Here is a 23,294-nt window from a genome sequence, read left to right on the forward strand (position 1 = left end):
ATTTTGGGGAGCATATTAGGAGTAATTCTTGCTGATAGTGTGACCAGTGACCACCAGTTTAATTAATCCGTTCTCTGCCTGAAAAAAAACGATACACAGTGTGACACAGTCACATACCATATCTGTGCTCAGCCTCAGTGTGCCCTCAGTGTGCCGCATCATCTATGTAATACTGTATATCTGACTGTGCTGAGTGCTCACTGCTCACACAGCTTAATTGTGGGGGAGACTGGGGAGCAGTTATAGCAGGAGTACATATTTTAACAGTGCACACTTTTGCTGCCAGAGTGCCACTGCCAGTGTGACTGACCAGTGACCACTGACCACCAGTATATTGTGATTGTCTGCCTGAAAAAGTTAAACACTCGTCGTGTGGTGTTTTTATTCTATAAACGCATTCTGCTGACAGTGTCCAGCAGGTCTGTCATTATATAATATATACCTGTCCGGCTGCAGTAGTGATATATATATATTTTATATCTCATTATCATCCAGTCTATATTAGCAGCAGACGCAGTACGGTAGTCCACGGCTATAGCTACCTCTGTGTCGGCAGTCGCTCGTCCATCCATAATTGTATACCACCTACCCGTGGTGTTTTTTTTTTTCTATCTTCTTGATACTAGTAGCTTACTTTAGGAGTCTGCAGTGCTGAGCTGACAGTGTCCAGCAGGTCCGTCATTATATAATATATACCTGTCCGGCTGCAGTAGTGATATATATATATATATTTTTTATATCATTATCATCCAGTCTATATTAGCAGCAGACGCAGTACGGTAGTCCACGGCTGTAGCTACCTCTGTGTCGGCAGTCGCTCGTCCATCCATAATTGTATACCACCTACCTGTGGTGTTTTTTTTCTTTTTCTATCTTCTTGATACTAGTAGCTTACTTTAGGAGTCTGCAGTGCTGAGCTGACAGTGTCCAGCAGGTCCGTCATTATATAATATATACCTGTCCGGCTGCAGTAGTGATATATATATATTTTTTTTATATCATTATCATCCAGTCTATATTAGCAGCAGACGCAGTACGGTAGTCCACGGCTGTAGCTACCTCTGTGTCGGCAGTCGCTCGTCCATCCATAATTGTATACCACCTACCTGTGGTGTTTTTTTTTTTTCTATCTTCTTGATACTAGTAGCTTACTTTAGGAGTCTGCAGTGCTGACAGTGTCCAGCAGGTCCGTCATTATATAATATATACCTGTCCGGCTGCAGTAGTGATATATATATATATTTTTATATCATTATCATCCAGTCTACATTAGCAGCAGACGCAGTACGGTAGTCCACGGCTGTAGCTACCTCTGTGTCGGCAGTCGCTCGTCCATCCATAAGTATACTAGTATCCATCCATCTCCATTGTTTACCTGAGGTGCCTTTTAGTTGTGCCTATTAAAATATGGAGAACAAAAATGTTGAGGTTCCAAAAATAGGGAAAGATCAAGATCGACTTCCACCTCGTGCTGAAGCTGCTGCCACTAGTCATGGCCGAGACGATGAAATGCCAGCAACGTCGTCTGCCAAGGCCGATGCCCAATGTCATAGTACAGAGCATGTAAAATCCAAAACACCAAATATCAGTAAAAAAAGGACTCAAAAATCTAAAATAAAATTGTCGGAGGAGAAGCGTAAACTTGCCAATATGCCATTTACCACACGGAGTGGCAAGGAACGGCTGAGGCCCTGGCCTATGTTCATGGCTAGTGGTTCAGCTTCACATGAGGATGGAAGCACTCAGCCTCTCGCTAGAAAAATGAAAAGACTCAAGCTGGCAAAGGCACAGCAAAGAGCTGTGCGTTCTTCGAAATCACAAATCCACAAGGAGAGTCCAATTGTGTCGTTTGCGATGCCTGACCTTCCCAACACTGGACGTGAAGAGCATGCGCCTTCCACCATTTGCACGCCCCCTGCAAGTGCTGGAAGGAGCACCCGCAGTCCAGTTCCTGATAGTCAGATTGAAGATGTCAGTGTTGAAGTACACCAGGATGAGGAGGATATGGGTGTTGCTGGCGCTGGGGAGGAAATTGACCAGGAGGATTCTGATGGTGAGGTGGTTTGTTTAAGTCAGGCACCCGGGGAGACACCTGTTGTCCGTGGGAGGAATAGGGCCATTGACATGCCTGGTGAAAATACCAAAAAAATCAGCTCTTCGGTGTGGAAGTATTTCAACAGAAATGCGGACAACATTTGTCAAGCCGTGTGTTGCCTTTGTCAAGCTGTAATAAGTAGGGGTAAGGACGTTAACCACCTCGGAACATCCTCCCTTATACGTCACCTGCAGCGCATTCATCATAAGTCAGTGACAAGTTCAAAAACTTTGGGCGACAGCGGAAGCAGTCCACTGACCAGTAAATCCATTCCTCTTGTAACCAAGCTCACGCAAACCACCCCACCAACTCCCTCAGTGTCAATTTCCTCCTTCCCCAGGAATGCCAATAGTCCTGCAGGCCATGTCACTGCCACTGGCAATTCTGACGAGTCCTCTCCTGCCTGGGATTCCTCCGATGCATCCTTGCGTGTAACGCCTACTGCTGCTGGCGCTGCTGTTGTTGCTGCTGGGAGTCGATGGTCATCCCAGAGGGGAAGTCGTACTCATAAGACCACTTTTACTACTTCCACCAAGCAATTGACTGTCCAACAGTCCTTTGCGAGGAAGATGAAATATCACAGCAGTCATCCTGCTGCAAAGCGGATAACTGAGGCCTTGGCATCCTGGGCGGTGAGAAACGTGGTTCCGGTATCCATCATTACTGCAGAGGCAACTAGAGACTTGTTGGAGGTACTGTGTCCCCGGTACCAAATACCATCTAGGTTCCATTTCTCAAGGCAGGCGATACCGAAAATGTACACAGACCTCAGAAAAAGACTCACCAGTGTCCTAAAAAATGCAGTTGTACCCAATGTCCACTTAACCACGGACATGTGGACAAGTGGAGCAGGGCAGGCTCAGGACTATATGACTGTGACAGCCCACTGGGTAGATGTATGGACTCCCGCCGCAAGAACAGCAGCGGCGGCACCAGTAGCAGCATCTCGCAAACGCCAACTCTTTCCTAGGCAGGCTACGCTTTGTATCACCGCTTTCCAGAATACGCACACAGCTAAAAACCTCTTACGGCAACTGAGGAAGATCATCGCAGAATGGCTTACCCCAATTGGACTCTCCTGTGGATTTGTGGCATCGGACAACGCCAGCAATATTGTGCGTGCATTAAATCTGGGCAAATTCCAGCACGTCCCATGTTTTGCACATACCTTGAATTTGGTGGTGCAGAATTATTTAAAAAACGAGAGGGGCGTGCAAGAGATGCTGTCGTGGCCAGAAGAATTGCGGGACACTTTCGGCGTACAGGCACCACGTACAGAAGACTGGAGCACCACCAAAAACGCCTGAACCTGCCCTGCCATCATCTGAAGCAAGAAGTGGTAACGAGGTGGAATTCAACCCTCTATATGCTTCAGAGGTTGGAGGAGCAGCAAAAGGCCATTCAAGCCTATACAACTGAGCACGATATAGGAGGTGGAATGCACCTGTCTCAAGCGCAGTGGAGAATGATTTCAACGTTGTGCAAGGTTCTGCAACCTTTTGAACTTGCCACACGTGAAGTCAGTTCAGACACTGCCAGCCTGAGTCAGGTCATTCCCCTCATCAGGCTTTTGCAGAAGAAGCTGGAGACATTGAAGGAGGAGCTAATACAGAGCGATTCCGCTAGGCATGTGGGACTTGTGGATGGAGCCCTTAATTCGCTTAACAAGGATTCACGGGTGGTCAATCTGTTGAAATCAGAGCACTACATTTTGGCCACCGTGCTCGATCCTAGATTTAAAACCTACCTTGGATCTCTCTTTCCGGTAGACACAAGTCTGCTGGGGTTCAAAGAACTGCTGGTGACAAAATTGTCAAGTCAAGCGGAACGCGATCTGTCAACATCTCCTCCTTCACATTCTCCCGCAACTGGGGGTGCGAGGAAAAGGCTCAGAATTCCGAGCCCACCCGCTGGCGGTGATGCAGGGCAGTCTGGAGCGACTGCAGTGTTGATGCTGACATCTGGTCCGGACTGAAGGACCTGACAACGATTACGGACATGTCGTCTACTGTCACTGCATATGATTCTGTCACCATTGAAAGAATGGTGGAGGATTATATGAGTGACCGCATCCAAGTAGGCACGTCAGACAGTCCGTACTTATACTGGCAGGAAAAAGAGGCAATTTGGAGGCCCTTGCACAAACTGGCTTTATTCTACCTAAGTTGCCCTCCCACAAGTGTGTACTCCGAAAGAGTGTTTAGTGCCGCCGCTCACCTTGTCAGCAATCGGCGTACGAGGTTACATCCAGAAAATGTGGAGAAGATGATGTTCATTAAAATGAATTATAATCAATTCCTCCGTGGAGACATTCACCAGCAGCAATTGCCTCCACAAAGTACACAGGGAGCTGAGATGGTGGATTCCAGTGGGGACGAATTGATAATCTGTGAGGAGGGGGATGTACACGGTGATATATCGGAGGATGATGATGAGGTGGACATCTTGCCTCTGTAGAGCCAGTTTGTGCAAGGAGAGATTGATTGCTTCTTTTTTGGTGGGGGTCCAAACCAACCCGTCATTTCAGTCACAGTCGTGTGGCAGACCCTGTCACTGAAATGATGGGTTGGTTAAAGTGTGCATGTCTTGTTTATACAACATAAGGGTGGGTGGGAGGGCCCAAGGACAATTCCATCTTGCACCTCTATTTTCTTTCATTTTTCTTTGCGTCATATGCTGTTTGGGGGGTGTTTTTTGGAAGGGCCATCCTGCGTGACACTGCAGTGACACTCCTAGATGGGCCAGGTGTTTGTGTCGGCCACTAGGGTCGCTTAGCTTACTCACACAGCTACCTCATTGCGCCTCTTTTTTTCTTTGCGTCATGTGCTGTTTGGGGAGTGTTTTTTGGAAAGCCATCCTGCGTGACACTGCAGTGCCACTCCTAGATGGGCCAGGTGTTTGTGTCGGCCACTAGGGTCGCTTAGCTTACTCACACAGCTACCTCATTGCGCCTCTTTTTTTCTTTGCGTCATGTGCTGTTTGGGGAGTGTTTTTTGGAAGGGCCATCCTGCGTGACACTGCAGTGCCACTCCTAGATGGGCCAGGTGTTTGTGTCGGCCACTAGGATCGCTTAGCTTACTCACACAGCTACCTCATTGCGCCTCTTTTTTTCTTTGCGTCATGTGCTGTTTGGGGAGTGTTTTTTGGAAGGGCCATCCTGCGTGACACTGCAGTGCCACTCCTAGATGGGCCAGGTGTTTGTGTCGGCCACTTGGGTCGCTTAGCTTAGCCATCCAGCGACCTCGGTGCAAATTTTAGGACTAAAAATAATATTGTGAGGTGTGAGGTGTTCAGAATAGACTGAAAATGAGTGGAAATTATGGTTATTGAGGTTAATAATACTTTGGGATCAAAATGACCCCCAAATTCTATGATTTAAGCTGTTTTTTAGGGTTTTTTGAAAAAAACACCCGAATCCAAAACACACCCGAATCCGACAAAAAAAATTCGGTGAGGTTTTGCCAAAACGCGTTCGAACCCAAAACACGGCCGCGGAACCGAACCCAAAACCAAAACACAAAACCCGAAAAATTTCCGGTGCTCATCACTACAATAAACCCTAAAAAACAGCTTAAATCATAGAATTTGGGGGTCATTTTGATCCCATAGTATTATTAACCTCAATAACCATAATTTCCACTCATTTCCAGTCTATTCTGAACACCTCACAATATTATTTTTAGTCCTACAATTTGCACCGAGGTCGCTGGATGGCTAAGCTAAGCGACACAAGTGGCCGACACAAACACCTGGCCCATCTAGGAGTGGCACTGCTATGTCAGGCAGGATGGCACTTCAAAAAAATAGTCCCCAAACAGCACATGATGCAAAGAAAAAAAGAGGCGCACCAAGGTCGCTGTGTGACTAAGCTAAGCGACACAAGTGGCCGACACAAACACCTGGCCCATCTAGGAGTGGCACTGCAGTGTCAGGCAGGATGGCACTTCAAAAAAATTGTCCCCAAACAGCACATGATGCAAAGAAAAAAAGAGGCGCACCAAGGTCGCTGTGTGACTAAGCTAAGCGACACAAGTGGCCGACACAAACACCTGGCCCATCTAGGAGTGGCACTGCAGTGTCAGGCAGGATGGCACTTCAAAAAAATTGTCCCCAAACAGCACATGATGCAAAGAAAAATGAAAAAAAAAAGAGGTGCAAGATGGAATTGTCCTTGGGCCCTCCCACCCACCCTTATGTTGTATAAACAGGACATGCACACTTTAACGAACCCATAATTTCAGTGACAGGGTCTGCCACACGACTGTGACTGAAATGACTGGTTGGTTTGGGCCCCCACCAAAAAAGAAGCAATCAATCTCTCCTTGCACAAACTGGCTCTACAGAGACAAGATGTCCACCTCATCATCATCCTCCGATTCCTCACCCCTTTCACTGTGTACATCCCCCTCCTCACAGATTATTAATTCGTCCCCACTGGAATCCACCATCTCAGGTCCCCGTGTACTTTCTGGAGGCAATTGCTGCTGGTGAATGTCTCCACGGAGGAATTGATTATAATTCATTTTGATGAACATCATCTTCTCCACATTTTCTGGAAGTAACCTCGTACGCCGATTGCTGACAAGGTGAGAGGCTGCACTAAACACTCTTTCGGAGTACACACTGGAGGGAGGGCAACTTAGGTAGAATAAAGCCAGTTTGTGCAAGGGCCTCCAAATTGCCTCTTTTTCCTGCCAGTATACGTACAGACTGTCTGACGTGCCTACTTGGATGCGGTCACTCATATAATCCTCCACCATTCTTTCAATGGTGACAGAATCATTGCAGTGACAGTAGACGACATGTCAGTAATCGTTGGCAGGTCCTTCAGTCCGGACCAGATGTCAGCACTCGCTCCAGACTGCCCTGCATCACCGCCAGCGGGTGGGCTTGGAATTCTTAGCCTTTTCCTCGCACCCCCAGTTGCGGGAGAATGTGAAGGAGGAGATGTTGACGGGTCACGTTCCGCTTGACTTGACAATTTTCTCACCAGCAGGTCTTTGAACCTCTGCAGACTTGTATCTGCCGGAAAGAGAGATACAACGTAGGTTTTAAATCTAGGATCTAGGATCGAGCACGGTGGCCAAAATGTAGTGCTCTGATTTCAACAGATTGACCACCCGTGAATCCTGGTTAAGCGAATTAAGGGCTCCATCCACAAGTCCCACATGCCTAGCGGAATCACTCTGTTTTAGCTCCTCCTTCAATGTCTCCAGCTTCTTCTGCAAAAGCCTGATGAGGGGAATGACCTGACTCAGGCTGGCAGTGTCTGAACTGACTTCACGTGTGGCAAGTTCAAAGGGTTGCAGAACCTTGCACAACGTTGAAATCATTCTCCACTGCGCTTGAGTCAGGTGCATTCCCCCTCCTTTGCCTATATCGTGGGCAGATGTATAGGCTTGAATAGCCTTTTGCTGCTCCTCCATCCTCTGAAGCATATAGAGGGTTGAATTCCACCTCGTTACCACCTCTTGCTTCAGATGATGGCAGGGCAGGTTCAGGAATGTTTGGTGGTGCTCCAGTCTTCTGTACACGGTGCCTGAATGCCGAAAGTGGCCCGCAATTCTTCGGGCCACCGACAGCATCTCTTGCACGCCCCTGTCGTTTTTTAAATAATTCTGCACCACCAAATTCAATGTATGTGCAAAACATGGGACGTGCTGGAATTTGCCCAGATGTAATGCACGCACAATATTGCTGGCGTTGTCCGATGTCACAAATCCCCAGGAGAGTCCAATTGGGGTAAGCCATTCTGCGATGATCTTCCTCAGTTCCCGTAAGAGGTTGTCAGCTGTGTGCCTCTTATGGAAAGCGGTGATACAAAGCGTAGCCTGCCTAGGAACGAGTTGGCGTTTGCGAGATGCTGCTACTGGTGCCGCCGCTGCTGTTCTTGCTGCGGGGAGGCAATACATCTACCCAGTGGGCTGTCACAGTCATATAGTCCTGAGTCTGCCCTGCTTCACTTGTCCACATGTCTGTGGTTAAGTGGACATTGGGTACAACTGCATTTTTTAGGACACTGGTGACTCTTTTTCTGAGGTCTGTGTACATTTTCGGTATCGCCTGCCTAGAGAAATGGAACCTAGATGGTATTTGGTACCGGGGACACAGTACCTCAATCAAGTCTATAGTTGCCTCTGAATTAACGATGGATACCGGAACCACGTTTCTCACCGCCCAGGCTGCCAAGGCCTGAGTTATCTGCTTTGCAGCAGGATGACTGCTGTGATATTTCATCTTCCTCGCAAAGGACTGTTGGACAGTCAATTGCTTACTGGAAGTAGTACAAGTGGTCTTCCGACTTCCCCTCTGGGATGACGATCGACTCGATCTCGTCCGATCTTGGAAGCTAAACGGAGGTGGGCTAGGTCAGTACCTAGTTGGGCGACCACTAGGGAATACCCAGTGCAGTAGGAAGGCTTCACTCCCTGTGAGATAACACTAACAGCAGGATCACCACTTTCACTTATTCCCATCACTTCACTGCGTCCAGATCTCACCTTGTTCATCGTATGCAATTTTCTCCAAGACGGACTCGAACCATCAGGGTTAGATCTCAGTTAGGGGGTGGTCCCTCGCCTGAAATCATCCCTATTCAGGGCTCCATTAATACAAACACAGTTTGTACAGATCTTTGGCAGACGGAAGCAGCATGGTACGTAGCTATCTTCCAATATGCATTTATCCAAGGATAAACAAGATCTGAACATTCCCAATTTTTTCTAGGGATTATCTGTCTTATTCCTGGAATGCTAACATCCATTTATGCTAAATTTCAACACTGATTCTTGTTTTGTGCTGAGTTCCCATTTATTTTAAGAGTAGAAATAAAGAATTGACTATTTTTTATACACATCACTAATCATTAGACAACACGATACAACAAGAGTGCGCCCCAACAAGAGTCATACTTTTTCTTTCTCTGTTACTCCTGCTATATAATACAGCTGCTCCCCAGTCCCCACAATTAAGCAGTGTGAGCACAGATATATTATGCAGCACACTGAGCACAGATATGGAGAGTTTTTTTCAAGCAGAGAACGGATAAAACTGGTGGTCACTGGTCAGCAAAACTCTGCACTGTACTCCTCCTAACAGCTGCTCCCCAGTCCTCCCCACAATTAAGCAATAAAGCAATCAAGTTCAACAATAAACGGAGAGGACGCCAGCCACGTCCTCTCCCTATCATCTCCAATGCACGAGTGAAAATGGCGGCGACGCGCGGCTGCTGATATAGAATCCGAATCTCGCGAGAATCCGACAGCGGGATGATGACGTTCGGGCGCGCTCGGGTTAGCCGAGTAAGGCGGGAAGGTTCGAACCTGCCTCGGACCCGTGTAAAATGGGTGAAGTTCGGGGGGGGGTACGGTTTCCGAGAAACCGAACCCGCTCATCACTAATATATACTATGTATACTCTGTGCCCCATCATTCCTTCTCACCTCCACCAAATCCTCATAAAACACGTAGAGAACACGATGTCTGTCTTTTGCTTTCCACCAGCCGATTACATGGTCACACCAACTTCCCCAACACACTGAAAAAAAAAGCAGACAATTTTTTTAACAATAGTATCCCACCGTCACCATAGGCAAATGCAGGAAGGTTCTGGTTCTCCATAAACCCCAGCTCCAACCCACGGATCCAATCATTCCACAATATCAATAGTAAATACTATGATTTTACTAGAGCTACAGCCTACGGCCACAACATGCAGTGTAAGGGACAGAAAGTAGCTGCTGTACATGTCCAGTGACAGCGGCTTCTCCTGCCATGTCTGCTGTGTGTGTGGCTCTGAACACTCAATCACTGCAGCAGACCAGAGAGACCAGAGAGCAGCTGCCAGAAAGAAGAGACAGGCATCTTATCATGAAGTGGGAGAATGTGTGCTGAGAGAGCTCAGTTTTGTCTCCTAAAGATTATACTACAGTATGTACTGAATGTATATTAATCGGTTTAAAATTTCGCTCCTACTAATTTGCAGTGGAATCAGCAGTGATAGGAATCGTGGGGATGGCTTCTATTCAGAGCAGCTGTTCCTGCATCAGGCATTATTGAATCGCTCCAGGATTTTAGCAGTCACTGCCGCAACTTGAGGCAAGTTGGATACTCAGTTATATGGGGCAAATTGGCACATGATTATAATGGGCCCTTAGACTTTCATAATGATGTCCTCTGTATTATGAGAACGTGGAGTACTCCATCCAGATGGGCTACTAGGAACCTAGGCAAAGAGAGACTCTTTATTTCTCTGAAGACAAGCTTGCTCTACCGTTGCTCTAGAAGTTCTTAGAGATGGAGCTTATGTGTTGCCTGTTTGGGTACCCTACTAACCCTTCCTCTGTAATGTGGAGGTTGTCACGATCCGGGTATCTGGACGCCATTACTTACCCTTCAGATGCCTCCTAAGGCTGGCTCAGCGTTCCAGGACCGGATCCCGCTGTTCCTGAGTTTCCACATGCAGAATGTCAGAGTGGTGATTTCATCAGCCGCGGCCTCCGCTGTGCCCGCGTGGTTAAATGTGCGCTTGTCAGTCTGGCGTCTCCTGTCTCCTGTGGCCGGCGTCGCCATTACTGTTTCAATTCTCACATGGATTACAAACCAAACTTCCCTCCAAGTGTCTGCATGGGCGCAGCCATCTTGGATTTTGTCATCTGATTATTTCCACCAATCTGCTGTCTGTATTGTTGATTTGCATAATTGCCTAGCCAACCCCTTCCTTGCTGCAGGTATAAGTATGCTGTGCCTGAGCAAGGAAGGCGTCAGTGCTTTGGTTGTCTAACCTAGTTCCAGTTTGTCTCTCTCCTGTGGTTGTCTTCCAGGTTCCAGCTCCTGTCTCCAGACTTCTGCTATAGAGACCCGCACCAGCATTCCATCTGCGGTGTAGCCTGACTCTCCGATCCATTCTGGACTCACCTGTTTCCAGCTACAACAATCACCTGCTTCCAGCCCAGCTTCCAGCAGTGTACAGCTTCTCTTAAAGGGCCGGTGTCCTTTCTGCAGTTTACCACTCTCCACCGGTATTATTATTTCACCGCTCTCAAACAATCACCTGCTTCCAGCCCAGCTTCCAGCAGTGTACAGCTTCTCTTAAAGGGCCGGTGTCCTTTTCTGCAGTTTACCACTCTCCACCGGTATTATTATTTCACCGCTCTCAAACTCCAAACTTCATTATTATTTCATCGCTCTCAAGTTCGTTTATTATTTAACTGGTTCCAGCCAGTATCCACTCCGTACCAACAACAGTCTGGTTCCAGCCAGTATCCACAGCAGCCGTTTTACCTTCAGCAGCCCAGCCTTTCCTGGAACATCAGCTGGTACGATCCTGGGTTCTCTCCATTGCTACAGTCAGGCCTGGTAAGGACTTTCCAACTAGAAGATTATAAGAACTGTCTCACACTACCAGTGCCTGTGGCCCTTGCCACCCTGTAGTACCCAGGAATTGTATTTATCCTCTGTTGACTTTTATGTTTCCTTTTACTGCTGCTGTGTTACGGAGTTTGTCATAATAAACATCATTGACTTTTATCCTGGTTGTCGTGGTCACGCCTTCGGGCAGTTATTCTACATGTTACTTACATGTCTAGGGGTATGATACAACCTCCCAGGTTCCGTTACATCTCAGCCCCTACAACTGAGGCTGCCTCCCGTCAGCTCAGATCCTCAGTTGTGACAGTAAGCACTGACCTAATGAATCCAGCCGGAGACCAGGATCAAGCGGCCAGGCCGATGCAAGAACTGGCAGCCCGACTTGAACATCAGGAGGCTGCACAGGGCCACATCATCCGCTGTCTCCAGGATCTCTCTACACGGCTGGATGGGATTCAAACGACCCTCCGTGGACCTGGCACGTCCGGTGCGTCCACTACAGTGACACCAGCTGTAACCCCACCCACCTTACCCATTTCCAGTCCACATCTTCATCTTCCAACGCCAGCAAAATTTGATGGATCTCCAAGGTTCTGCAGGGGATTTCTCAATCAATGTGAAATCCACTTTGAGCTTCTACCTGGCAATTTCTTCAGTGACCGTACCAAAATTGCCTATATCATCTCCCTTCTCAGTGGCTCAGCCCTTGACTGGGCATCACCTTTATGGGAGAAGTCTGATCCCCTGCTATCCTCCTATACTGACTTTGTAGCTACATTCAGGCGCATCTTCGACGAGCCAGGCCGGATAACATCTGCTTCATCTGAGATTCTCCGTTTACGCCAGGGAACACGTACTGTGGGACAGTATCTTATACAGTTTAAAATCCTGGCATCCGAACTGGCATGGAACGACGAGGCCCTGTATGCTGCATTCTGGCATGGCTTATCAGAACGCATCAAGGATGAGTTAGCTACCAGAGACTTGCCCTCTAAGTTGGATGAGCTAATTTCTCTTTGCACGAAGGTTGATCTACGTTTCAGAGAGAGAGCAACCGAGCGAGGAAGATCATCTACTCCTAAATCTTCTGCTCCTCCTCCTCGTCAACCATCTCCATCCAAGGATGAGCCTATGCAAATTAGTCGTTCCCGTCTATCTCCCGCTGAGCGCCGAAGACGTCTCTCTGAGTCTCTCTGTCTCTACTGTGCAGCTCCGTCGCACACTATCAATGCCTGTCCCAAACGTCCGGGAAACTCCAGATCCTAGCTCGCCAAGGAGAGGGCCGGCTAGGAGTAATGATCTCCTCTCCATCTCCTCATGACTGTAACCTCCCAGTGTCGCTCCAAATTGCTCAACGTTACAGGAACGTCATTGCCCTCCTTGATTCCGGAGCAGCTGGGAATTTCATAACCGAAGCTTATGTTAAACGGTGGTCCCTACCCACCGAGAGACTGTCCTCGTCCATCTCTTTGACTGCCGTGGATGGCAGCAAGATTTTTGACGCAGTCATTTCCTTAAGGACTCTTCCAGTTCGTCTGAGAGTGGGAGTTCTTCATTCTGAGTATATTTCTTTTTTAGTGATTCCAAGAGCCACACATCCAGTGGTTTTAGGCCTTCCATGGCTCCGTCTCCACAACCCATCAATTGACTGGACGACTACGCAAATACTGGCATGGGGTTCCTCCTGTGCTGAGACTTGTTTAGCCAAAGTTCTTCCTGTTTGTTCTTCCTTCCCCAGGTCATCTGATGTTCCGCCTCCTCCATATCAAGACTTCACGCACGTGTTCAGTAAAGCCTCTGCTGATATCCTTCCTCCTCATAGAGAATGGGACTGCCCAATCGACCTCATTCCAGGGAAGGTTCCACCGCGAGGCCGAACTTATCCGTTGTCTCTGCCTGAGACACACTCCATGGAAGAGTACATCAAAGAGAACCTGGCGAAGGGTTTCATCCGACCATCTTCTTCTCCAGCCGGCGCAGGCTTCTTCTTCGTTAAGAAGAAAGACGGTGGTCTGCGTCCGTGCATCGACTACAGAGGTCTGAACGGCATTACCGTCAAGAACCGATACCCTTTACCCCTGATTACCGAGCTCTTTGATAGAGTTAGTGGTGCAACTATTTTCACAAAGCTGGACTTGAGGGGTGCCTACAATCTCATCCGAATCCGTGAGGGTGACGAGTGGAAGACCGCCTTTAACACCCGTGACGGATATTATGAGTACCTCGTCATGCCCTTCGGATTGAGCAACGCTCCAGCAGTCTTCCAGCACTTCGTGAATGAGATTTTCAGGGACATCTTGTACCGCCATGTCGTGGTTTATCTAGACGACATCCTCATCTTTGCTAATAATCTCGAAGATCATCTTTTCTGGGTAAAAGAGGTTCTTTCCCGTCTCCGTGTCAATCACCTCTATTGTAAATTGGAGAAGTGTGTGTTTGAAGTTAAAACCATTCCGTTTCTAGGTTACATTGTGTCCGGTTCCGGACTAGAGATGGATCCTGAGAAACTCCAAGCAATCCAGAATTGGCCTATACCCTTAAGCCTCAAAGGGGTCCAGAGGTTCTTAGGGTTCGCCAATTATTATAGAAAATTTATACGAGACTTTTCCACCATTGTGGCGCCTATCACTGCATTAACCAAGAAAGGTGCTAATCCGTCCAAGTGGTCCGAGGAAGCTACACAGGCCTTTCACCTTCTGAAGCAACGGTTCATCTCTGCACCAGTTCTGAAACAGCCCGATGCCAACTCTCCTTTTATCTTAGAGGTAGATGCCTCCTCCGTTGGAGTAGGAGCAGTGTTATCCCAGAGGGCCAAAGATGGACATCTACATCCTTGCAGTTTCTTCTCCCGGAAGTTCTCCCCAGCTGAGCGCAACTATGCCATTGGCGATCAGGAGTTGCTAGCCATCAAGCTCACTCTGGAGGAGTGGAGATACCTGTTGGAGGGAGCTTCCCACTCAATCACCATACTTACCGACCACAAAAATCTTTTATATCTCAAAGGCGCACAATGTCTGAATCCTCGTCAGGCCAGATGGGCACTTTTCTTCTCTAGGTTTGACTTTAAACTCCAGTTCTGTCCGGGTTCTCAGAATCGTAAGGCCGATGCCCTTTCCCGCTCATGGGAGCAAGAAAATGAGTCCGAGTCTGCAGACAAGCATCCTATTATTAATCCGTTGGCATTCTCCACGGTGGGGATGGACTCTACGCCTCCACCAGGGAAAAGTTTTGTTAAGCCAGTTCTAAGGAAGAAGCTCATGCATTGGGCCCATGCTTCCCGTTTTGCTGGACATACAGGCATTCAGAAAACCCTTGAATTTATTTCTAGGTCCTACTGGTGGCCAACTCTGAAGAAGGACGTTATGGAATTTATTGCCTCCTGCCCAAAGTGTGCCCAACACAAAGTCTCCCGCCAGTCGCCTGCGGGGCAACTGGTTCCATTATCTGTTCCCCGTCGACCTTGGACCCATTTGTCGATGGACTTTGTTTCCGATCTACCTATCTGCAACAAGTTTAATACCATCTGGGTGGTAGTTGACCGGTTCACCAAGATGGCACATTTCATCCCTCTCACCGGTCTTCCGTCAGCTTCCAAGTTGGCTCAAGTGTTTATACAAGAGATCTTCCGACTTCACGGTCTTCCTGAAGAGATCATCTCGGATCGTGGAGTACAATTTGTAGCCAAATTTTGGCGAAGTTTGTGTCAAGCCCTCCAAGTCAAGTTAAAGTTTTCCACGGCTTACCATCCTCAGACCAATGGTCAAACCGAGAGGGTGAATCAGGACTTGGAGGCCTTCCTCCGTATATATGTGTCTTCCTCTCAAGATGACTGGGTTCAACTCCTTCCTTGGGCCGAGTTCAGCCACAACAATCAATACCATTCCTCATCTTCTTCTACACCATTCTTCATTAATTATGGATTCCACCCTAAAGTCCCAGAATTCCAACCGCTTCCCGCAACTTCTGTTCCAGCAGTGGATGTCACCTTGCGTCAGTTTTCAAATAACTGGAGGAACGTCCGCGCAGCCCTGCTTAAAGCCTCATTCAGGTATAAGAAGTTTGCCGATAGGAAGCGTAGAGCGGTTCCTGCTCTCAAGGTGGGTGATCGTGTGTGGCTGTCCACGAAGAATTTGAGGTTGAGAGTTCCCAGCATGAAATTTGCACCTCGCTACATCGGACCCTTCAAGATTGAACAAGTCATCAATCCTGTTGCCTACAGGTTACAGTTACCATCCTTCTTGAAAATACCCAGGACATTTCATGTTTCTTTGTTGAAACCGCTGATCCTGAATCGGTTTCATTCCGCACTTCCTCCAGCTCCCAAAGTTCAGACTCAACGGGGAGTCGAGTACGAGGTGGCCAAGATTTTGGACTCACGTTTCCGTTACGGTCAGTTACAATACCTCATTGACTGGAAGGGCTATGGTCCTGAAGAACGCTCTTGGACCAATGCCTCAGACGTCCATGCTCCTGCCTTGGTCCGAAATTTCCACGCAAAGTTTCCTTTAAAGCCTAAGAAGTGTCCTGGGGCCACTCCTAAAGGGGGGGGTGCTGTCACGATCCGGGTATCTGGACGCCATTACTTACCCTTCAGATGCCTCCTGAGGCTGGCTCAGCGTTCCAGGACCGGATCCCATCCGTTACACTGATGTCCACATTCCTGCCTCCTCTCCTGTCACTCTGAGACGCGGTCACCGCGGCGCCATGTAACATCTGGAATGGCGTTCCCCGCGGCCTCCACCGCTGTCCCTGAGTTCCTGCATGCGGAGTGTCAGAGTGGCGATTACATCAGCCGCGGCCTCCGCTGTGCCCGCGTGGTTTAGATGTGCAATCATCAGTCTGGCGTCTCCTGTCTCCTGTGGCCGGCGCCGCCATTGCTGTTTCAATTCTCACATGGATTACAAACCAAACTTCCCTCCAAGTGTCTGCATGGGCGCAGCCATCTTGGATTTTGTCATCTGATCATTTCCACCAATCTGCTGTCTGTATTGTTAATCTGCATAATTGCCTAGCCAACCCCTTCCTTGCTGCAGGTATAAATATGCTGTGCCTGAGCAAGGAAGGCGTCAGTGCTTTGGTTGTCTAACCTAGTTCTAGTTTGTCTCTCTCCTGTGGTTGTCTTCCAGGTTCCAGCTCCTGTCTCCAGACTTCTGCTATAGAGACCCGCACCAGCATTCCATCTGCGGTGTAGCCTGACTCTCCGATCCATTCTGGACTCACCTGTTTCCAGTTACAACAATCACCTGCTTCCAGCCCAGCTTCCAGCAGTGTACAGCTTCTCTTAAAGGGCCGGTGTCCTTTCTGCAGTTTACCACTCTCCACCGGTATTATTATTTCACCGCTCTCAAACTCCAAACTTCATCAATCACCTGCTTCCAGCCCAGCTTCCAGCAGTGTACAGCTTCTCTTAAAGGGCCGGTGTCCTTTCTGCAGTTTACCACTCTCCACCGGTATTATTATTTCACCGCTCTCAAACTCCAAACTTCATTATTATTTCATCGCTCTCAAGTTCGTTTATTATTTAACTGGTTCCAGCCAGTATCCACTCCGTACCAACAACAGTCTGGTTCCAGCCAGTATCCACAGCAGCCGTTTTACCTTCAGCAGCCCAGCCTTTCCTGGAACATCAGCTGGTACGATCCTGGGTTCTCTCCATTGCTACTGTCAGGCCTGGTAAGGACTTTCCAACTAGAAGATTATAAGAACTGTCTCACACTACCAGTGCCTGTGGCCCTTGCCACCCTGTAGTACCCAGGAATTGTATTTATCCTCTGTTGACTTTTATGTTTCCTTTTACTGCTGCTGTGTTACGGAGTTTGTCATAATAAACATCATTGACTTTTATCCTGGTTGTCGTGGTCACGCCTTCGGGCAGTTATTCTACATGTTAGTTACATGTCTAGGGGTCTGATACAACCTCCCAGGTTCCGTTACATCTCAGCCCCTACAACTGAGGCTGCCTCCCGTCAGCTCAGACCCTCAGTTGTGACAGAGGTAATCTGGGGACCATATCTCGAAAGGACTATCACACAGTGACTAATGCCATGTGTTCAACTTTACACTACTCTCTCTATCTGCTGGAACTCATTGACTGTCCTCTCTGAGACCAGACCTACTAATGCTATACCATGCTGGCAAGGATCCCAAAGACCATGATTGCAACTTGTGGGTTGTGAAGGAAGGGTTCATAATTTAGTGGTGACTATACACCTAGTTCAGAGTTGCACGCAATCCCGCAATCCCAATTTCTGAAAAACTGTGCATGTGTGGAAGCATATGCAATTGCAGACAATTTAGAGTCATGAATCTCAGTTGTATCTCCATTTGCTGCTGATGTGGGTGTAACTGATCAGTAAATGGGCATTGGCACACTTGATAAGGGGGCCTTGGCCATGCCATTGGCATGTAGACAGGATTGTGGGCTACGCAGATGTGGGCAGAGATCCTTTCAACTTTAAGTGCATCTTTTGCAGCAAGTCAGGGCTGGTGAAAATGCGTGCTAATGATGGTGGTAATGGCAACATTTACAAGTGGATGCATGGAGAAGGGGGACAATCCTAGGTCATTGTGTCCATCTCCATTCAATGTCATGTCCAGTTCCAGAGCCGTAACTAGATTTTTTGTTGCCCTGTGCCAGAGAGAGAATTGGCGTTCCCCAACCCATCCCATTTTTTCCAATAGAGACGTAAGGCGCATGCCTCATGGGGAAGAAGCGTGACAAGATTGATCCCAGAGAAAGTCCATGCTATCATACCATTCCCACAATTCTAATCAAACACCCTACTCACTGAGCTATTTCATCCTGCATAAAAACTATGAGAACTATATGAAGCTACTGGTACTTTGTAAAAAAAAAATCAGCATTGTAATTGAGCAGATCTATGTAGTGTGCAGCCACACATCCAATCTCTTGCAGCCACACTCTACATAGATCTGCTCAGCCGCAATGCTGATCATTTTTCACAAAGTACAAGGTAAGCTTCAAATAGTTAGAATTCTCTACCTTAAGATTATCTACCTTTCTATGCAAGGGCAGATATCTCAATGAATAGATTGTCTGACTGCAATGCCACAGGCAATGGATTCGAATCCCAGGTATATCAGCATCTTGAAATGTAATAAAGGACAATGTGACTGAATAACAAAGAAATCTCAAGTTGAGTTCAGGAATGTTGTATAGGTATTAGCGACAGAAGTGGTCAGGGTAGGAGACAGGGGCGGTCAGGAGATGCTGGGCTTCAAAAAGGGGGGAAGCTGCAAGTGACAGTAAATAAAACAGACAATTGTGAAGTGCCACCAACAGCGCCCCCTACCCTGCAGCGCTATGTGCGGTGTCCCCTCCGCACACACCTAGTTACGGCCCTGTTCAGTTCTCTTGGTAGATATATTCTATTTTGAGGACATTTATTTAACAATCCCCTTTGTCTCACCATCTCCTGCCAGGAATGCTGAGAAGTATTCATCCCAGGTCCCAGGGTACGGCATGCACTGATTCATCCTCTGGAAGTGAAAGTATGAAACCATGCAATCCTTTGCATTCCTAGCAACATATATAACCTGCCAGGGTGAGAAAAAACACATAAATATAATGCGATGACCGACACAAAATTATTATAGATTCTACAAATCCCGGAATGCAGTTAGGAGAAATGATATCTTAGCAATGTATTATGTGTTAAGGAGCAGTCAGAGAGCCTTTAGACATACTGTAACTGCCAATTGGAGGCTTGTCTCTTTAAGAGCATTAATTTCCAACTCTCTTATTTCTTCCTCTTGTTTAAAGGATATTATTAGAGGACAATTCATTTTGCAATTTTACAACAATTTGCTCATGCAACATTCTCTCTTCAGCAAGCTTGTTCTATAAATCACTTATCTTCGCATAATGTATAACTGTGCTCATATGGTCAAAATCTTCAATGCTGACATAGACTTCTCCTGGCAGGCCACCCCCATACTACACTGACAACACACAATGTTAGTTTTACTTTGCTTTGTCAATTTAGATGTCTCTTCCTCTGGAATGTTACTTTGTACCCCAACACTTTGAAAAGAGTTACCACAGAGGAATTCAAACAGCTTCATATCACCTTCTTGCAATACACTTTTACTTCAGACAGTATACTCCATGTAGAACTACAGTATACTTGATGTAGCACTACAACTATCAGCAGAAACAATTGGATTTCAGCAGGAAAAGTACACTTGGGCTTTTTTTCCTTTCTCCCAGATGCACCAATTTCACAGATAAATTCCATAAACATCTGAGTAAACAAACACTTATTTTTCTTCCTCTCCAAGGACCATATCCAATGTCTCAGACTGTTTCTCGGGAAACCCTTGCATCTTGCAGGCAATGTGTCCGTCTTAAGGCTCCAGTACAGCCTCTACGTAATCTGAATCCACATCACCAAACCAGATGTCTATTTTTGAAGTCTCTCCCATGCCATCTTCACTGGTCTGTCCAATAGGTTTTACATCAAGCCAGATTAATTTCCTCTTATTAGCCTACTCTTTCCTCTTGGATATGGAACCAGTCTCCTTCACAGCATTATTGGACTTCCCATCAACAGATAGAGCCTCTCCCACTGCACCTTTTATTAGTCTACTCTTTCCTCTTGGATATGGAACCAATCTCCTTCACAGCATTATTGTACTTCCCATCAACAGATAGAGCCTCTCCCACTGCACATCTTATTAGCCTACTCTTTCCTCTTGGATATGGAACCAATCTCCTTCACAGCATTATTGGACTTCCCATCAACAGATAGAGCCTCTCCCACTGCACATCTTATTAGTCTACTCTTTCCTCTTGGATATGGAACCAATCTCCTTCACAGCATTATTGGACTTCCCATCAACAGATAGAGCCTCTCCCACTGCACCTCTTATTAGTCTACTCTTTCCTCTTGGATATGGAACCAATCTCCTTCACAGCATTATTGTACTTCCCATCAACAGATAGAGCCTCTCGCACTCCACCTCTTATTAGTCTACTCTTTCCTCTTGGATATGGAACCAATCTCTTTGACAGCATTATTGTACTTCCCATCAACAGATAGAGCCTCTCCCACTCCACCTCTTATTAGTCTACTCTTTCCTCTTGGATATGGAACCAATCTCCTTGACAGCATTATTGGACTTCCCATCAACAGATAGAGCCTCTCCCACTGCGCCAGTGATTTGTGGGACTTTTAGTTTTGCTATCAGACTTCTTCTTGAGACCCTGTAGACCTTCTTGGAGTCCTTGTACTCCTCCTTGGGCTTCATGCAGGTTAGTCATCCCCATTATGCTTTGCAGAAAGCATCCACATTTTCCATTAAGCTGTTGTTCCAGGAATTCACTTATTTTCTGCATAGATCTTTTCAAGGCAATTCTCCACCAAGTGTGACAAGTGGGACGTTAGCTCTGTAGAGTGTTTAGTGATGCAGCATTCAGGTGCTTGAATCAGGGTCAATATTATGGTGGCCAATCCTGGGATCGGCGGGATCCCAGGATTTAGGGCCAAAAACGGACGGGATTCAATCCCGGGATTGGAAGCTCCAGTCCCGGGGATTGAGGGATAAGCGTTGAGCTTCCACAGGACGAGTTAAAAGCCAATCCCAGGATTGCCCATTTTTCAATCCCGATACCCGGTATTGAAAAATCTGGCACAGGATTGGCTTCCCTAGTCAATATGTAGCTTTTTAGTTTCAGTTGAAACAAATGGAGCTTTACTGTCAGCATAATACACAAGCAAAAGAAAAACAAAGCAACCTAGCCCCCATGCAACGCACTAACTCACTGATTGACCCATCAACATAATGGGCAGCTAGTCTGCATGCAAGTCACAGCCTCTCACAGGTAGAGCTAGCCTGGCCTGTCATGGCCTCTGGCTTTTCAGCCACTCCAGGGCTCTGTACTCTTGGCAGACTCTCTTGTCTGTGCTCAGAACCAGCCTTTGTGGCCTATCGCAACCACACTTGGGCTGTATATACAGCAGCACTTCACTTGACTACCAAGTCCTCCTTGGACTAACTCCTCTTGATAGCCATTAGGTGTGGTCACAGGTCTTTTTTCTTCTCTGTGTGGGGGTAATCCCTATAGCCCCACACAGAATCCATGGCTCACTTCTGCCATCTAACCTTGATACTGATAAGTAGGCTATAACCAAGTTCTCCAAGAAACGACTGTTAGTGTGAGAGAATTCAAAACTAGGGTATAAACTTAGGGGTCTATGTACTAAGTCTTGGAAAGAAATAAAGTGGATGGAGGTAAAGTACTAACCAACCAGCTCCTAACTGTCATTTTTATAACACAGCCTGTAACATGGCAGTTAGGAGCTGATTGGCTGGTGCTTTGGGGGTCTATTCATGAAGCAGTGAAAAGAGTGGAGAAGTGAGTCTGTGGAGAAGTTGCCCATGGCAACTTTATCTCTGTGCATTTTATCTCTCTCCAAGACTTAGCAAATAGACCCCTTAGTCTATTATGTGGTATATGTAGAATCTATATTTTATGTGGAAGAAATGTATGGACAAATTTCCAGGATAGCATGCTGATATTTATAAAGAGAATAATAAAAGTTATGTTATATATATATAATTATATATTGCAAGCACCACATTAGAATTCTTTTTTCTCTTTTTGTTTGTAGCATGTATTTAATTGTCAGTGGTAGCACAATAGGCAATATAAACACATTTACTCTCATATATTAGGGATCATCTACACCAGAGGTTCTCAAACTCGGTCCTCGGCGGCACACACAGTGCATGTTTTGCAGGTAACCCAGCAGGTGCACAGGTGTATTAATTACTCACTGACACATTTTAAAAGGTCCACAGGTGGAGCTAATTATTTCACTTGCGATTCTGTGAGGAGACCTGCAAAACATGCACTGTGTGTGCCCCCGAGGACCGAGTTTGAGAACCTCTGTTCTACACAATAATAATGTTATAGATTCCATTGCAGTTGGCAATACATACCGCATATAGACAAATGAATTGCACGGTCTGCAAATCTTTTTAGAAATGAAGGGAATAAAAATGAATATATAAAGATGAACATTCCAATTAATCATTTTGGGCAGGAGCAATACATGCTTCTGTCCCACTCACTCACCTTCACATCCTTGTCCCAGAAAGATGGCGGCATCAGCTGTATTGGGAAATGAGTCTTGAGGAGACGAGGAGACTTCATTGCGTTGGCGTCATCCACTCCTATACGGAAGGACTTGGACATTAATCCCAGGGCTTCCTTCTAATACTGTATCATCCTCATAATAACTCGCATTCACACCCACCTGCTTCACTGTCTGTGCTAAAGAGTCTAATACTTTTGGCAGTTGGGGTATCTCTGAGATGGGGCGGTGGGGGCATAGTATATCTAGGAAGGAAGGGGCGGGCAAATGGGGTGTGTCTGTTAAGGAAAGACTAGGTAGATGGGGCATACTTGCCTACCTGACCCTCTCCATGAGGGAGAAAATGCTCTGTTCCTGGACTTTCCTGGTAATGTATGATTGCCATCACCTGTGGTGAGCTGGGTAATTGATAAGAAAGGTGTTTCACCACAGGTGATGGCAATCATACATTACCAGGAAAGTCCAGGAACAGAGCATTTTCTCCCTCATGGAGAGGGTCAGGTAGGCAAGTATGAGATGGGGTAACTGTTGGTAGGATGGAGAGGGAAGATGGAGTATCTCTGGGAAGGATAGAAAATAAGATTTTAAACCTACCGGTAAATCTTTTTCTCGTTGTCCGTAGAGGATACTGGGGACTCCGTAAGGACCATGGGGATAGACGGGCTCCGCAGGAGACATGGGCACTTTAAGAAAGACTTTGACTCTGGGTGC

The 23,294-nt window shown here is 46.9% G+C and overlaps 1 protein-coding gene across 1 annotated transcript in view; it reads right to left on the reverse strand.

Moving 5' to 3' along the window:
* The window catches only part of LOC134945809 (sulfotransferase 1C4-like), a 136,172-nt gene that overhangs the window by 15,357 nt on the left and 97,521 nt on the right, over positions 1-23,294 (reverse strand). The window contains exons 4-6 of the mRNA XM_063935320.1: positions 22,565-22,662; positions 18,894-19,020; positions 9,537-9,631 (exon numbers count right to left, since the gene is read on the reverse strand). Of these exons, the coding sequence (XP_063791390.1) occupies positions 9,537-9,631; positions 18,894-19,020; positions 22,565-22,662 (320 nt within the window). The remainder of the gene's footprint in view (positions 1-9,536; positions 9,632-18,893; positions 19,021-22,564; positions 22,663-23,294) is intronic.

The sequence above is a fragment of the Pseudophryne corroboree genome, chromosome 7, assembly GCF_028390025.1.
Source record: "Pseudophryne corroboree isolate aPseCor3 chromosome 7, aPseCor3.hap2, whole genome shotgun sequence".
In the NCBI taxonomy this organism is placed as follows: Eukaryota; Metazoa; Chordata; class Amphibia; order Anura; family Myobatrachidae; genus Pseudophryne; species Pseudophryne corroboree.